The sequence below is a fragment of the Astyanax mexicanus genome, chromosome 15, assembly GCF_023375975.1.
Source record: "Astyanax mexicanus isolate ESR-SI-001 chromosome 15, AstMex3_surface, whole genome shotgun sequence".
Taxonomy (NCBI): Eukaryota; Metazoa; Chordata; class Actinopteri; order Characiformes; family Acestrorhamphidae; genus Astyanax; species Astyanax mexicanus.
This window is the reverse complement of record NC_064422.1, coordinates 46,355,666-46,373,655: the sequence shown is the minus strand read 5'-3', so window position 1 is coordinate 46,373,655 and position 17,990 is coordinate 46,355,666. Positions and strand designations below refer to the sequence as shown.

General features: G+C 39.8%; 1 protein-coding gene across 2 annotated transcripts in view; it reads left to right on the top strand.

Moving 5' to 3' along the window:
• map2k6 (mitogen-activated protein kinase kinase 6) overlaps positions 1-17,990 on the top strand; it is a 50,575-nt gene that overhangs the window by 20,815 nt on the left and 11,770 nt on the right. Inside the window, exons 1-5 of one of the 2 annotated variants that reach the window (XM_049464316.1) lie at positions 6,989-7,236; positions 8,484-8,547; positions 10,385-10,433; positions 15,059-15,172; positions 16,239-16,358. In XM_049464316.1, the coding sequence (XP_049320273.1) occupies positions 7,104-7,236; positions 8,484-8,547; positions 10,385-10,433; positions 15,059-15,172; positions 16,239-16,358 (480 nt within the window). In that variant the 5' untranslated portion in view covers positions 6,989-7,103. Of the gene's footprint in view, positions 1-6,988; positions 7,237-8,483; positions 8,548-10,384; positions 10,434-15,058; positions 15,173-16,238; positions 16,359-17,990 lie in introns of those variants that run through there. The other variant, XM_049464317.1, reaches the window with a different exon arrangement.

Here is a 17,990-nt window from a genome sequence, read left to right as displayed (position 1 = left end):
TGGCTGTTTTTTTTATCTCTCTCCGGTTAGCCCGGTCTCTCTCTCTTCCCGTCGCTCTGATTCATCCTTCCTCCTCCGGGTCGCAGGAATTCCACAGTTGAACTCTTGGGATTACTGGAATTCCGGGAGCAGTGTTAGCGGGATGGTGAAGGTTGACAGTGAGCTGTTTGTGCAGGAACTCCAGGAACGCTGAGACCCAGCGAGACGCCAGCCCAGCGCTCCTAAAACCACACGCGCATTACCCATAACCTTATGCGCATTACCCACATGCACATGCATTACCCCCAAACATATGCATTACATGCACATGCATAACCCCTAACCTTACGGCATTACCCCCTCACATGCATAACCCCTAACTTTATGTGCATTACAACCACACATGCATTACCCCCACACACATGCATTACCCCCGCAGGTGCATTACCCACACACATGCATGCATTACTCACGCACATGCATTACCCACGCATATGCATTAACCCCACACATACATCCATTACTCACGCACATGCATTACCCACACACATGCATAACCCCCAACCTTACGTGCATTACCCCCTCACATGCATAACCCCTAACTTTATGTGCATTACCCCCCACACATGCATTACCCCCACACACATGCATTACCCCCCCACACATGCATTACCCACACACATGCATTACCCACACACATGCATTAACCCCACACATACATGCATTACCCACACTCATATGCATTACCCACACGCGCACACGCGTTACCCACACGCGCACACGCATGACCCACACGCGCACACGCATGACCCACGCGTGCACACGCATTACCCACGCACACATGCATTACGCTGCATGCATTACCCACACATACGCGTTACCTACACACATACATGCATTACCCACGCACACATGCATTACTCACTCATATGCATTACCCACGCGCGCACACGCGTTACCCACACACACACATTACCCCTGCATGCATTACCCACACAGACATACATTACCTTGTATACCCACACATGCGCATTACCCACACACATGCATTACCCTACGCGCATTACCTTACTCGTTACCCCCACTTATCACCCCCACCTAATAATGTAAAATGTCCTTGTTTTAAAAAGAAGTCTCGCTGGTGTCGCAGTACTGTTAGCCAATCAGAGGCAATATGTTTTGCATGTATGAATATTCATGAGCAAGAGCCTCCACTCCTCCACCGGACTAAAGCAGATTATACCGGATCACCGGAGAACTTTTCCTTTTTTTTTTCTCCACAAAACAGCTCACATGATATTCATTCATACTAGAGACACAACTAGACATTTTAAAATGAATTAATAAAAAAACGATGGAATGAGACTTTTTATAGATTATTCTCTAGATTATATGAATAAATATTGCTTTATTTAACTGGAGATGGATTTAAATGGGAGATCGTTCTTTTCTAAGTTGCGTCAGGATGTTTTGCAGTTTCATTAAAAGCTGGTTTTACAGTGTTTTTCCTGCATGAGCTGCAGAATCAGATGAAACTGGTATCTGGTTCTCCAGTCGGTGAGATGTGCTGTATCTTGGCAGTGTGTGTTTCTCAGCAGGATTTACACACAGATCTGAGAACTGCGGAAAATCCAGTACCTGATCTACATGATCTTTCCTGGAACAGTAAAAATCTGATCTCAGATTAGCACTGAAATATCTCTGTGTCTCGGAGGAAGTACCAATCTGGCTCTTCCCTCGCCGGCAGACAATAACCCCCCCACCCACCGGGCCTCCACTTCCTGCCAATACCGCGCTGTTACATAATCCATTGATCAGGTTCTGTCCGCTCTGGTTCTGCCTGCGCTGTGCGCCTGTGTTTACTGCGTCTGCCTCCATGGGAACAGTGTTTTAATGTTTATCCAGAAGAACTTCCCCCAGCAGTGTATAGATATTAGCACACCAACAGATCAGCACAGAGACTGAGCCTCAGATCAGCACAGGTGACTGAGCCTCAGATCAGCACAGAGTATAAGCCCTTGGATCAGATGAGCACAGAGACCGAGCCTCAGATCAGCGCAGAGACCGAGCCTCAGATCAGCGCAGAGACCGAGCCTCAGATCAGCGCAGAGACCGAGCCTCAGATCAGCGCAGAGACCGAGCCTCAGATCAGCGCAGAGACCGAGCCTCAGATCAGCGCAGAGACCGAGCCTCAGATCAGCGCAGAGACCGAGCCTCAGATCAGCGCAGAGACCGAGCCTCAGATCAGCGCAGAGACCGAGCCTCAGATCAGCGCAGAGACCGAGCCTCAGATCAGCGCAGAGACCGAGCCTCAGATCAGCGCAGAGACCGAGCCTCAGATCAGCGCAGAGACCGAGCCTCAGATCAGCGCAGAGACCGAGCCTCAGATCAGCGCAGAGACCGAGCCTCAGATCAGCGCAGAGACCGAGCCTCAGATCAGCGCAGAGACCGAGCCTCAGATCAGCGCAGAGACCGAGCCTCAGATCAGCGCAGAGACCGAGCCTCAGATCAGCGCAGAGACCGAGCCTCAGATCAGACCGAGCCTCGGGTTGGCGCAGAGACCTAGCCTCAGATCAGATGAGCACAGAGACTGAGCCCTTAGATCAGTGCAAAGACTGAGCCTCAGATATAAAAAAAAAATATAATATAATAATATAAAATAATAATTTAATATGAAAACGTATAAAAGTTTAGATACTCTCTGAGATACGTGAGTAGTGTAGAATTTCCAAAAGTAATGAACCTACAGCATGTGTGAGCATCTTCTATAAATTAAGGTACTAATTTATCTGATTAAAATGGTACTATAACTATAAAAAATGAGTCTAGAGTTGTTTTTAAAATGTACAGTAATTTACAGTATCTGTTAGTGAATGTTTATTACAAGGCGTTCATTACTGTGTGATAGTGTACAGCACAGGCTGCAGGTTTTATACAGTTCATATCGATAATGCAGTTATATTGTAGCATCCAAAATTAAGAAATATATTGTGATATAAATGTTGGTCATATCGTCCAGCACTAGCTGAAACCATAAAACATAATCAGCACCTAATTGTGGCTCACACCTTTAACATAAAATCCTTTAGAAACACTAAATATATTTATATATTTTTTGCATCATTATCTATAAATATAATGTAGATGTTTTCCTTTATGTAATAAAGCAGTAGAGCTCATGTTCTACATGAAGAGAAACATATTTTCAGTTGCCAAAAATTCAGTGCATTCCTGCTGCATGCTTATCAGTGTGTCTGAGAGCGTCTCTGATTGGTGGGAGGGAGGTAATTTGCATGTTTGGCTCAGTGCAGATCAAAGCTGTCCTCAGCATGCCACTACCTGTCCTGTTCTACACCTCCAACTTATTCTCTCTCCCTCTCTCTCTCTACTTCTGTCTCTCTCTCTACTTCTGTCTCTCTTTCGCTTTCTCTTTCTGAACTTTCTTTCTCTTGTGCTGTCTCGCTCTTTCTCTCATTATTGCTCTTGCGCTCTCCCTTTATTTCTCTTTTTTTTCTCCTTGTCTCTTTATCTTGCTCTCTTTCTCTACTTCTGTCTCTCTTTTTCTTTTTTCTACTTCTGTCTCTCTCTTACTCTTTCTCTACTTTTCTCTCTTCTGCTCTTTCGCTACTTCTGTCTCTTGTTCTTTTTCTACTTCTCTCTTTATCTTGCTCTCTTTCTCTAGTTCTTTCTGTCTCGCTCTCTCTCTCATTCTCACGTTCTCTTTCTCTTTTTCTTTTTCTGTCTCTTTATCTTGCTCTTTGTCTCTACTTTTCTCTCTCTTGCTCTCTTTCTGTCTCTCTCGCTCTCTTTTTCTACTTTTTCTTTTTATGTCTCTCTCTCTCTCTCTGTCTCACTCTTCTGCGTACTCTTTCCCTTCTTTAACTCTCTCTCTCTCTTGTGCTCTTTGGAACTATTTCAAGATAAAACAACCAAACTGGCTTTATTGGCATGACCGTAATGAGTGTTATCAAAGCATCACAGTAATACAATAACATTATTATTATTATTAATAAAAGTAATAAGTAATTAGTAATGGGAATTACAAAATAAGTAACTACAGTATAGACAAGAGTGGAGTTTATATAAAATACAAAAGTGTACTTAATATACAGAGTAATATCAATACAAAACTTTATTTGTATGTACTTTCTTCCTTTGTCTCTCTACTTTATACCCTTTTCATTTAACCCATCTCTCCCTCTCTTTCCTTCTCTTTGTTCCTCTTTGTCTATAGCTCTATCCGGACGGGATTAGTTTCTCTGTGTTTGTATGTTTCACTCTTCTACTCTTTAGTGATAAAACTCCTGCATCCGGACTGTAATTGTAAAAACAGGAGGACCAGTGAGTTTTTAGGTTTTAGTTTTTCTCGGTCACATGACATCACGTTCAGTAGCTCCTCCATTTCCACTCTCTGTTGTGTTTTTAACGTGGATCTTCGTGGAAACCGTGGCGCGCTCAAACTAATTACGGTGTGCAGCAGTGGACAAATATCTATTTTACTAAAGGCGAGGAGACGAAACTCAGAGATGTGCGTCTGGACGGGACTAAAATTAGCGGAGGAGCACAGTAGATAGGAGTAGGAGTTCAGAGAAAAACAGTAGATAATTCAGCCTGTAATTTTCTCAGAGGACGTCTGAGAAAAACACCTACATGAGCGTTCTGGACGGGATTAAAATCACAGAGAATTAAAAACCCATAAAAGAAAAAATTACCCAGAACCACCTGAGAAACTAATCCTGATAAGGCTTTTAACTCTCTATAATTCTCTCTCTCTTTCTGTAAAGTGTGTATAGTGTGTGTGTGTGTAGTGTGTGTGTGTAGTGTGTGTGTGTAGTGTGTGTGTGTGTAGTGTGTGTGTGTGTAGTGTGTGTGTGTGTAGTGTGTGTGTGTGTAGTGTGTGTGTGTGTAGTGTGTGTGTAGTGTGTGTGTGTAGTGTGTGTGTGTGTGTGTAGTGTGTGTGTGTGTAGTGTGTGTGTGTGTAGTGTGTGTGTGTGTAGTGTGTGTAGTGTGTAGTGTGTGTGTAGTGTGTGTGTAGTGTGTGTGTAGTGTGTGTGTAGTGTGTGTGTAGTGTGTGTGTAGTGTGTGTGTGTGTAGTGTGTGTAGTGTGTAGTGTGTGTGTAGTGTGTGTGTAGTGTGTGTGTGTGTGTGTGTAGTGTGTGTGTGTGTAGTGTGTGTGTGTGTAGTGTGTGTGTAGTGTGTGTGTGTGTGTAGTGTGTGTGTAGTGTGTGTAGTGTGTGTGGTAGAGAATGGAAAGTGTAGTTTAGGAGGCTGGGTTCTGCTCTGACAGCTGAGAATGGTTTGAGATGGCTCTGGTTGTTATATTTGGAGGCTGCTGGCCTTTCTGGTGCTTACGTAATAGTTTCTCAGCCCTCTGCAGCTACACACACACACACACACACACACACACACACACACACCATGTTTCTTCAGTGGTATCAGTTTGCAGGAGTGTGTAATTGACAGGTTGTCTGGATTAAACACATTTAAAAGTAGAATTTAGGATATAAGGACATTTTGTTCATTAAGCTTTATAATGCAAAATTACAAATAATCTTAAACCTGTATTATATGTCAGGGTTTGTACGCTCATGAACAATCTGGAAAAGTCATGCAATATGAAAATAACAATTTCCAGGCCTGGATACGTTTTGGAAAAATAAAAATACCCAGAAAGTTTTGGAAAAATCATGGAAATTTGCAATTCAAAACAAATGTGTGTTTCCATTTATGAGTAATATGGCTCTACATAATGGAGCTCTCAGCATCTGACACATTTTATTATCAAAGATTGTGTGTCAAAATTGCTTAATTTTTGGTTGATTTTTAGTTGTATAGTTCATGTCTGTGCTGATGTTTTAAAGATCGTATGGTCATTAAACAATTTGCCTTGAAAACATGAAGAAGTCATGGAAATGTATTGTTTAAAAAGTGTATGAACTCTATGTACACTACAGGTATCATACCCAATGATATCGCCAACTTTTTAAATATGTTGAACAATATTTTACCCTGAAATATGGAGCCATATCACCCCCCCTAATTATCACATCAGGGTTCTACTTTTTTACTGTTTTTATCAAAAGAAATTCACACTGTTCTCATTTCCTATTATATATCTACTAGATACAGATTATATCTGTCCAGTATCATTTATTTTACTTTAATCCTGGATATACGGAGATATATGGAGGAGTGCATTATTATTATTATTATTATTATTATTATTATTATTATTATTATTATTATTATTATTATTATTTGTATCATGACTAATAATTCTGGATCATTGACTTCTATTACAAATCTGAAAAAAAATCTTTATTTTTATGGGGTGTACCATATCATATATCATATCATATATTGTATACAATAATAACATTTTTAAATCAGTGTTTGGTCATATCGCCATGAGTATCGTAATTGTGAAAATTTATGTTTATATTTGAGTAAAATGAACATTGTTGTTTTATTCTATAAACTACAGACAACATTTCTCCCAAATTACAAATAAAAATATTCTCATTTAGAGCATTTATTTACAGAAAATGAGAAATGACTGAAATAACAAAAAAGATGCAGAACTTTCAGACCTCAAATAATGCAAAGAAAACAAGTTCATATTCATAAAGTTTTAAGAGTTCAGAAATAATCAATATTTGGTGGAATAATCCTGGTTGGTTTTTAATCACAGTTTTTTTCATGCATCTTGGCATCATGTTCTCCTCCACCAGTCTTACACACTGCTTTTGGATAACTTTATGCTGCTTTACTCCTGGTGTAAAAATTCAAGCAGTTCAGTTTGGTGGTTTGATGGTTTGTGATCATCCATCTTCCTCTTGATTATATTCCAGAGGTTTTTAATTTAGAAACACACAAACACACAAACACACACACACACACACACACACTCTCTCTCTTCTGGCACAGGCTGTACAGCACTGGCTGCTATTGTTCGTGTTTAGTGGAGTGGAAGGGTCGAGTTAGGCAGTTAGGTGTGTGTATAGTGTGTGTGTATACCTGCTCTCAGGTGTTTAGATTGGCTCACTCTGCTGTCAGTCACTCTAAGCCCCGCCCCCTCGCCCTGTCGCTCGGCAGTGCCGGGTCTGGAGGCTCCATATGAGAGAATGCGACGGCGGTGGCAGCTCCCTCGCCTGTCACTGCTGTGTGCTCGCTCGCCCGCGCTCTCTCTCTCCTCTCGCTCTCTCGCTCGCTGGCTTTCGCTCAGCCGGGATCTGGAGCCGCGAGAGCTGTCCGACCGTAAGTGTGAGAGCGGGTTTGGGTTGGAGGAGCCGAGCGTCTTCTGAAGGATGATCCGGATTGATCTGATTGATTACGCTGCCCTTTGATCTTTAATCTTTGATTTTCGGTCTTTGATCTGTCTGTTTATAGGATGTATATCGTCGCTGTCCAATGAAAAACAAGTATTTCCATTTTTGTCGATTTTTAGTTTAATACATAATTTAAACATTTTATTGATTTCTTGATGATCGTACCAATAGAAATACTCTAAAATAACCTAAAAATAAACTCTTTTTACATTTTTTTTTTACTTCCATTGAAAGCTCCTGTAAAGTGGCTGTTTTTGTTTTTTTTTGGAGATACTTGTTTTTCATTGGACAGTGATGATATATATGGTGAATCTATCTTGTCTTCGTTTCCTTATTTTACTCATCGTCTTGTTTGATTTAATAATAGTATTTTGTGAATTGTTATAATAAATAATCAGTGTCTCACCGGGGAAAAGAAGAAACTTTGCAGCTTTACAAAAGAAGAAATTTTTTAACTGTTTTGATTTTTAATGAAAGTCAATGTAAAGATTTTATTCTCATTTTGGAATTGAGTCGTTTCTGTATACAGTGTTTTAAACCTTCTGGCAGGTATACATTGTGCAGAAGAATGGAAAACTATATCAAATATGGGGATAAAAGATTTTATTTCAGGACTCCACGCTGTATGGAGTAAGTGCTGTTCGACCTGGATTAAATACAGCTCTGTAAAACATGAAGAGAGCACTTCAGTTTCTGAATCAGTTTCTCTGATTTTGCTATTTATAGGTTTATGTTTGAGTAAAATGAACATTGTTGTTTTATTCTATAAACTACAGACAACATTTCTCCCAAATTACAAATAAAAATATTCTCATTTAGAGCATTTATTTACAGAAAATGAGAAATGACTGAAATAACAAAAAAGATGCAGAACTTTCAGACCTCAAATAATGTAAAGAAAACAAGTTCATATTCATAAAGTTTTAAGAGTTCAGAAATAATCAATATTTGGTGGAATAACCACCTGTTTTGTTTTTAATCACAGTTTTTTTTTCATGCATCTTTGCATCATGTTCTCCTCCACCAGTCTTACACACTGCTTTTGGATAACTTTATGCTGCTTTACTCCTGGTGCAAAAATTCTAGTGTTTTTTTCCAGAGCTGTATTTGTGAGTGTATTTTCTTTTCTCCTCTTTTTCTTGTTTCACTCCATCCTCTCTCTCCTCTGTTCTGCAGGTAAGAAGAAGCCGGTGCTCAAGCTCTCTAAGGAGGCGTTTGAGCAGCCCCCTCCTGCTGCTACGTGAGTACTGTCCTCTGTTTATTACTTTTGAAATCAAGCTAGATTACAATTTTCCTCAGTTTGAGTGTTTCTCGCAGTCTGTGAGTGGTGGTAGGGTTGGGCATCACAAGTTACCTTATATTAGAGAATAGGGGTGTAACCGTACAGAAAAATCACGTTTTCGGTACATTTTTGGTATGTTTTCGGTACATTTTTAGTATGTTTTTTGTATGTTTTCGGTACATTTTTGGTATGTTTTTGGTATGTTTTCGGTACGTTTTTAGTATGTTTTTTGTATGTTTTCGGTACATTTTTGGTATGTTTTCGGTACGTTTTTGGTATGTTTTCGGTACGTTTTTAGTATGTTTTCAGCACGTTTTCGAACGTTTTAAGTATGTTTTTTGTATGTTTTCGGTACGTTTTCAGTATGTTTTTTGTATGTTTTCGGTACGTTTTTAGTATGTTTTTAGTATGTTTTCGGTACATTTTTAGTATGTTTTCGGTACGTTTTTGGTATGTTTTCGGTACGTTTTTAGTATGTTTTTTGTATGTTTTCGGTACATTTTTAGTATGTTTTCGGTACGTTTTTTGGTATGTTTTCGGTACGTTTTTAGTATGTTTTCAGCACGTTTTCGAACGTTTTAAGAATGTTTTTTGTATGTTTTCGGTACGTTTTCAGTATGTTTTTTGTATGTTTTCGGTACATTTTTAGTATGTTTTCGGTACGTTTTTGGTATGTTTTCAGTACGTTTTTAGTATGTTTTCAGCACGTTTTCGAAAGTTTTTAGTATGTTTTTGGTATGTTTTCGGTACGGTTGGTGGTAAAATAAAGAGACTGGTTATTCTGTATAGCTTCCCCTTTATTAACTTTATAATAACAATGAATCTTCATTATAAATATATAAATTTTAGTTTTCTGGGATGGAATGTTGTAACGGGGCTCGAGCTCTTTTAGTAAATACTGAAACCAGGTTTCCTTTACTGTCATCATGAGAGACTCCAAAAAAACGATGAGCCTGATTGTATCGCTTTATTACGAACAAAAAACACAGCATTACTTGAACTGAACTTGAACTTAAATATTACTGGATGCTTTTTGGTGTTTGAGATCTTTTTAAGAAATATCAGCTTTAGATTGTTAAAATATTATTATATAAGTAGTGTCAGTTATTTAAAAATGAATTAAAATAATTTCCTGCTATTATTGTGGGGGGACGGTAATAATAGTGTAGTGTTGTTTAGGTCTGATATTTTTTTGCCGCATTATAATATCTGAGAGAGACAGACTGTGAGAGAGAGGGAGACGGCGAGAGGGAGTCAGTGAGAGAGAGAGCGAGAAGGAAAGAGAAAGAGACATAGTGCGCGAGAGAGGGACAGTACAAGCGCCTAACCCTGCGTTCACACTGGAAAGCGTCAGGCAACCATTAATTTCACATGGCACGGCACGTCTGTCTGATATTTATCTATTTCTAAATAAAAAAGACTAAAATTCATGAATAAGTCAACTTCATGGATAAAACATACTGTTCTTTAAACAAATATTTAATGTATTTAAAACAAATATAAAACAAATATATAATGTATAATTGATAAGAACCAGAATTGATGAACCGAATCAGAATCAGAATGATAAATAAATGTTAAATGATAATCACAGAGAGATAATGATATATTAATATGTTTGTATAAGTGCTTTAGTTTGTTGAGATGATGGTGATAATGATGTGTTCTGGGTTACAGTGTGTGATCTGGTGTGTAATTAAGAGTGAGTGAGTGTGAGTAATGGTGAGAGTGAGAGTGTGTGAGAGTGCGCGAGAGCTCCGTGGGGGTTAACTCTGATCTGTTCATTAATCTGCAGACCCCCGAGAGACCTGGACTCCAAAGCCTGCGTTACCATCGGAGAGAAGGTACCGTCACGTCCTCATTATCCCTTTACACTTCTCTACATCAGAGCCGGATATATGTTAATAGATGTTAGATATATTTTATGTGTGTATATATAAATGTATAGAAATATATTAAAAGTTCTGTAGAAACTAAAATGTTTTGTAAAAAAAAAGGTAATTAGCTAAAACTAGTTTAGTACAAAATAATAATAATGTAACTAGGTTGCTAGGTGGCTGCTTAGAGGGTTGCTAGGTGGACACTATGGTGTAGCTAGGGGGTTGCTAGGTGGTTTCTATAGGGTTGCTAGGTGGTTGCCACAGTATCCCAGGTTGGCACTATGGTGTTGCTAGGTGGAGAGTATAGTATGGCTGCTTAGAGGGTTGCTAGGTAGGACATTATGGTTGTCTTAGTTGGTTACTACAGGGTTGCTAGGTGGTTTCTAGAGTATTCCAGGTGAACAGTATGGCATTGCCAGGTGTCTGCTACTGGGTTGCTAGGTGGATACTATAGTGTTACTAGGTGATTTCTACAGGGTTGCTAGGTGTCTGCTACAGGGTTGCTAGGTGTCTGCTACAGGGTTGCTAGGTGTCTGCTACAGGGTTGCTAGGTGTCTGCTACAGGGTTGCTAGGTGTCTGCTACAGGGTTGCTAGGTGGATACTATAGTGTTACTAGGTGATTTCTACAGGGTTGCTAGGTGGATACTATAGAGTTACTAGGTGGTTGCTAAATTATCTCATGTGGATAGTATGATGTTGCCAGGTGGATGCTTCAGGGGTTGCTAGGCGGTTGCTAGGGCCTCATCAAACAATTGCTATAAATAGTAATTTTAGGCCGGTGATCCCATAATTAGAACCAATCTGAAGAACAAAGCTGAGTTTCAGATTTCTCCTGGATGCTCCGCCCCCATCCAGTGTTGATCAGAACTGTGTGTGTGTGTTAGTGTGTGTGTGTTAGTGTGTGTGTGTTAGTGTGTGTGTGTATAGTGTGTGTGTGTATAGTGTGTAGTGTGTAGTGTGTGTGTGTGTGTATAATGTATAAGTGTGTGTGTATAAGTGTGTGTGTATAGTGTGTGTGTATAGTGTATAGTGTGTGTGTGTGTGTATAGTGTATATTGTGTGTGTGTATAGTGTGTATAGTGTATAGTGTGTGTGTGTGTGTGTGTGTGTATAGTGTGTGTGTATAGTGTATAGTGTATAGTGTGTGTGTGTGTATAGTGTGTGTGTGTGTGTGTGTATAGTGTATAGTGTATAGTGTGTGTGTAGTGTATAGTGTGTGTGTGTAGTGTGTATAGTGTGTGTGTAGTGTATAGTGTATAGTGTGTGTGTGTGTATAGTGTATAGTGTATAGTGTGTATGTGTGTGTAGTGTGTGTGTGTGTGTTTGTGTGTGTGTGGGGTGATGTAAGGTAATTGGGGGGGGGGGTGCAACAAGATGATAAAAGCCGGTGTGTATAGTGTGTGTGTGTGTGTGGTGATGTAAGGTTGTGGGGGGGGGCGGGCGGTGTGTATAGTGTGTGTGTGTGTATAGTGTATAGTGTGTGTGTGTGTGTATAGTGTGTGTGTGTGTGTGTGTGTGTGTGGTGATGTAAGGTTGTGGGGGGGGGGCGGGCGGTGTGTATAGTGTGTATAGTGTGTGTGTGTGTATAGTGTGTGTGTGTGTGTGTGGTGATGTAAGGTTGAGGGGGGGTGGGGGGGGTGTGTAACAGGATAATAAAAGCCGGTGTGTAAAGTGTATTAGTGTGTGTGTGTGTGTGTGTGGTGAGGTAAGGTGGGGCTGTGTGTATTAGAATCGGGCCGCTGCTCTTTATGGTCCAATCGGACGGCTCTGATTGCGGTCAGGCTGGAATGTGCTTTACTGCCTGCAGGGCTGTAAAAATATTTATTTTAAACTCTTCAAATAAGTGGAATTTTCCATTGGCAAAGATGGCGGCTTTGTGCTCGGAGTTAAAGGTGAGGTGATGCTCGACGGGAGATGGAAGCAGGTGAGGGTTTTGGGGGCGTGGCTTTCTGAACCCTGATAGATCTGAGCATTGGCGTAGGAACCGGGGGGGATATTAGAAACAGGTGGATTTGTCCCCCCCAAAAATGATATTGTTTCGCTCAGGTCAGCTGTACTATTAATGAGGAGACAGACCGGACCAATCACGGAGCCAGTTCAGGTATTAAGTCCTGCCTCTCAGCACAAACAGCCAATCAGCTTGCTGGTTTTGCGGCCCGCGGTGTGCTAGTGGGGGAAGCCCCGCCCCCTCGCTGTGAGATTTAGCAGCGGGATCGGGCTGCAGCAGCTTCAGCTGATTAAGATCTGGATATACGGGGATTTTACTAAAAGAAAGGTAACAGTAGGCTAACCACATAAACTGTGATGATATGTTTCTGATAGCTGGTTAAAAATACTCGTCTCTGAATCAGCCCACAGTTTAAACCCACTGTGATTAATAAACTGCAGCTGTGTGAGTGAGTTAGTTTAACTTTGGAATTAGATAGATTGGGAGTCAGGCTTAAAGAAAAAATAAACTATATATATAATGTTCAACTTGCCCTGTACCTGATCAGCTAATTACTGTTTCATTTTCAAACTGTGTTTATTAATTTAGGATTACAGGACTTACTGTGAGCTATAATGAACAAAATTCATTTAGTTAACTAGTTATCTAGAAGCTGGATGTAGAGGATAGTCAGAATGTAGTACAGTACTTTATGTTTGTAGTTTAAAGCAGTTTCTTAACCCTGATCATCACTGCCCTAAAATTGTGTTTTCCACCTGATCAGCTGATCAGCTAATAAACAGTAATTTACTGAGTTTACTGAGTTTAATCATGTATATCCAGCAGTGTATTAGACACATCATACCACCACTTACTTTATTAAATGTCTTTAAAGCAGAGAAAGCTCTAGAATATGTAGAACAGTGTTAATATTCAGTAGAATACGTAAGAACAGGGTTCACAGTAAGGCCACATGTCCTGACGTTTATAATTAAAATCTTTATGAAACGTAAAGTTACATTCTTTTACATAAAAGGACACCAATCTTTAGAAGAGCTTTTAATAGAAAAATAAAAGCGTAAGAGTGGAGAAAATGTAAATATACAACAGAATTGACATGCCAATACATAATTATAACAATAATAATAATAATAATAATAATAATAATAATAATAATAATAATAATAACCAAATCTGTTATATTATTTTAAATATTAGGTGATAACTGATCATTTTTGTCATATGTATATGTATATGCATATTTTTTTCTTACAACAGTAACTGTAATGTGAAGTAACATGTTTAGGTTGTAAAATCACCTTGTTAACTAATAAAAAACAAAATACAGAAAAAAATATTATTTGTGATTAAAAGTAATTTCCACAAATGTTGTTCTATGAAACTATAGGGTGGGCTTGGGTTCATATTGGCAAATGTGTCCCCCCCAATATCAAACCCGCTCCTACGCCCTTGGATCTGAGATTAAACGGGTCGTATTTTCTGGCCTCGAGGTTCAGAGCTTATGCGGCGTCACAGTGACGAGCAGCCTGATCGATACTGCTCTAAAATAACATCACAATATTTCTACACAACCACGATCGTTTTGTCAATATAAAAAATATGGAACGAAAAGTTTTATGCAAAAAAACATAAAATCTGCAATCAAACCTTTAAAAATCAAAAGTAAAAACTATATGTTTCAAAAACATATAGCCAATATACAGCTTTAAAAAAATAAGAGAGCACTTAAAAATGAGTTTCTTTGATTTTAGCAATTTAAAAACCTCTGGAATATAATCAAGAGGAAGATGGATGATCACAATTTTTGAATTTTTACACCAGGAGTAAAGCAGCATAAAGTTATCCAAAAGCAGTGTGTAAGACTGGTGGAGGAGAATGTGCTTTACAAATGAGAAAATACAAGGAGAAAAACATGTAACGATAAAAATGGAAGTAAAAGAATAAAACAAGAATAAAGCATGGATAAAACATGATTTAAACACGATTAAGAGAAAGATACATCAAATTAAAAACATGTAAAATAAGAATTGTAGTTTACAAAAATAATTTAAGAACAATGTTAAGAAAATGAAATAAGAAAAGAAAATACAAGACATAATTAAAATACTCAAGTAATGAAAAATTAAGAACAAAAAGCAATATTAACAACGTGCAAAACAAAAAGTTACACAGTGATAACAAGAATTCCAAGAATTTACTACTGCATTTATTATTATAGTTTTATTTTGTGTATATACTGCTTCAGAAATTGCTATTTATAGATATGTTAAAGTAAAATGAACATTGTTGTTTAGCTGTTTTTATTCTAAAAACTACTGTGAACATTTAAAATAAAAAGAATCATCTCAAAACCCCAGAACTGATCCTCTAACCAGCACGTATCTTGATGACGAATGAGATTTAATGCGATTAATTTGGAATTAACTAAATAACCACAGTGCATGTAATTAATTATCTGTTCTTTTTTTTTTTATATAAAAAACTAAACATCCTAATTGTGACCAAAACTACTAAGGCAGATTTCATAGAGCCCTAGATATGGCACAGCTCTCACCTGTGCTTTTTTATTATCTAATATGTTGTTAAGGATGAAATGATGATCTTTAATCTTCTTTTTCTTCTTTTTGTGTTTTTGATCAGAATTTTGAGGTGAAAGCAGATGATCTGGAGCAGATCGGGGAGCTGGGCAGGGGGGCGTATGGAGTGGTGGATAAGATGAGGCATGTGCCCAGCGGTGTCATCATGGCCGTTAAGGTAGGTGCTCACCTGTACCTGAACTGTAGAGCTGCACCATATATCGCTTTAGCATCACCATCATAGTGTGCACGAAGATACATCACAAATGAAACAAAAAAACAGAGTATATGTGTTGACTGCCCAATCTAAATCATTGAACTCCGTTGTTCTTTTAACATTCAAGCAGATTGTTTAATGTTCCCAATAAAAACTTAAGGAAATATCATTATTAACATGAAAACATACAAAATAATTTCTTTGGTCCACAGATCTGTGCGTTACGTAAATTTTAAACTCTTAGGTTTTATATGAATTTCAACTCCGAGTGGTCCAGCGGTCTAAAGCTCTGCCAGTATGACCGGGAGATCGCTGGTTCGAATCCCGGTCATGCAGCTTGCCATCAGCTGTCAGAGTCCTGAGAGAGCACAGTTGCTCTTGCTGTTTCTCTCTGGGTGGGTACAGTACAGTAGATGGCGCTCTCTCTTTCCCCTCATCACTCCTAGGGTGATGTGGATCAGCACAAGGCTGCGTCTGTGAGCTCATGTATCAGAACCGAGTCGCTGCGCTTTCCTCCGAGCGTTAGCGCTGTGATGCTACTCGGCAAAAAGGTTCAAAAAGAGGCGGAGTCTTACTTCACATGTGTTGGAGGAGGCGTGTGCTGGTCTTCTTTACCCTCCTGGTGTTGGAGCATCACTAGTGATAGTGGGAGGAGTCCTAATGAGTGGGTTGGGTAATTGGCTAAGCAAAATTTGGGGAGAAAATGGGATAAAAAATTAGAAGAAAAAAAAAAACTTTAGCCTTAATCATTTTTTTTTAATCAGAGTGGAATCTGATTGGTTCTAACCTGCTGTCAAGGACCCCCAGATTACAGATTATCTTTAGCCACCTTTGACCCACCCTTACATAAAAGTAATAACCTGTATGTGTTTTTCCTGCTTTTCAAAGAAAATGTTATTGTTCAGTTTATAAATGTATTAGGTATTTTTACTTTTCTGGCAGGTAAATTTGTTTTATTCACTGTATGTTGGGTGTATCTCTATATTGTGATTTAATCCTGTAACAGAGCGTTTTATTGTGTTTATAGAGAATCCGGGCGACGGTGAACACTCAGGAGCAGAAACGGCTGCTGATGGATCTGGATATTTCAATGAGAACAGTGGACTGTTTCTACACTGTGACTTTCTACGGAGCGCTCTTCAGAGAGGTACCAACCCTTACCCTGAGATAGAGCCGTACAGTGTGATGATTCTTGTTGTTGGGATAGAGGGGTAGGGTGTGGTGATTCTTGTTGTTGGGATAGAGGGGTAGGGTGTGGTGATTCTTGTTGTTGGGATAGAGGGGTAGGGTGTGGTGATTCTTGTTGTTGGGATAGAGGGGTAGAGTGTGGTGATTCTTGTTGTTGGGATAGAGGGGTAGAGTGTGGTGATTCTTGTTGTTGGGATAGAGGGGTAGAGTGTGGTGATTCTTGTTGTTGGGATAGAGGGGTAGAGTGTGGTGATTCTTGTTGTTGGGATAGAGGGGTAGGGTGTGGTGATTCTTGTTGTTGGGATAGAGGGGTAGAGTGTGGTGATTCTTGTTGTTGGGATAGAGGGGTAGAGTGTGATGATTCTTGTTGTTGGGATAGAGGGGTAGGGTGTGATTATTCTTGTTGTTGGGATAGAGGGGTAGGGTGTGGTGATTCTTGTTGTTGGGATAGAGGGGTAGAGTGTGGTGATTCTTGTTGTTGGGATAGAGGGGTAGAGTGTGGTGATTCTTGTTGTTGGGATAGAGGGGTAGAGTGTGGTGATTCTTGTTGTTGGGATAGAGGGGTAGGGTGTGATGATTCTTGTTGTTGGGATAGAGGGGTAGAGTGTGGTGATTCTTGTTGTTGGGATAGAGGGGTAGGGTGTGGTGATTCTTGTTGTTGGGATAGAGGGGTAGGGTGTGGTGATTCTTGTTGTTGGGATAGAGGGGTAGGGTGTGGTGATTCTTGTTGTTGGGATAGAGGGGTAGGGTGTGATGATTCTTGTTGTTGGGATAGAGGGGTAGGGTGTGGTGATTCTTGTTGTTGGGATAGAGGGGTAGAGTGTGGTGATTCTTGTTGTTGGGATAGAGGGGTAGGGTGTGGTGATTCTTGTTGTTGGGATAGAGGGGTAGGGTGTGGTGATTCTTGTTGTTGGGATAGAGGGGTAGAGTGTGGTGATTCTTGTTGTTGGGATAGAGGGGTAGAGTGTGATGATTCTTGTTGTTGGGATAGAGGGGTAGGGTGTGATGAATCTTGTTGTTGGGATAGAGGGGTAGAGTGTGGTGATTCTTGTTGTTGGGATAGAGGGGTAGGGTGTGGTGATTCTTGTTGTTGGGATAGAGGGGTAGGGTGTGGTGATTCTTGTTGTTGGGATAGAGGGGTAGAGTGTGGTGATTCTTGTTGTTGGGATAGAGGGGTAGGGTGTGATGATTCTTGTTGTTGGGATAGAGGGGTAGGGTGTGGTGATTCTTGTTGTTGGGATAGAGGGGTAGAGTGTGGTGATTCTTGTTGTTGGGATAGAGGGGTAGGGTGTGATGATTCTTGTTGTTGGGATAGAGGGGTAGGGTGTGATGATTCTTGTTGTTGGGATAGAGGGGTAGAGTGTGATGATTCTTGTTGTTGGGATAGAGGGGTAGGGTGTGATGAATCTTGTTGTTGGGATAGAGGGGTAGAGTGTGGTGATTCTTGTTGTTGGGATAGAGGGGTAGGGTGTGGTGATTCTTGTTGTTGGGATAGAGGGGTAGGGTGTGGTGATTCTTGTTGTTGGGATAGAGGGGTAGGGTGTGATGATTCTTGTTGTTGGGATAGAGGGGTAGGGTGTGGTGATTCTTG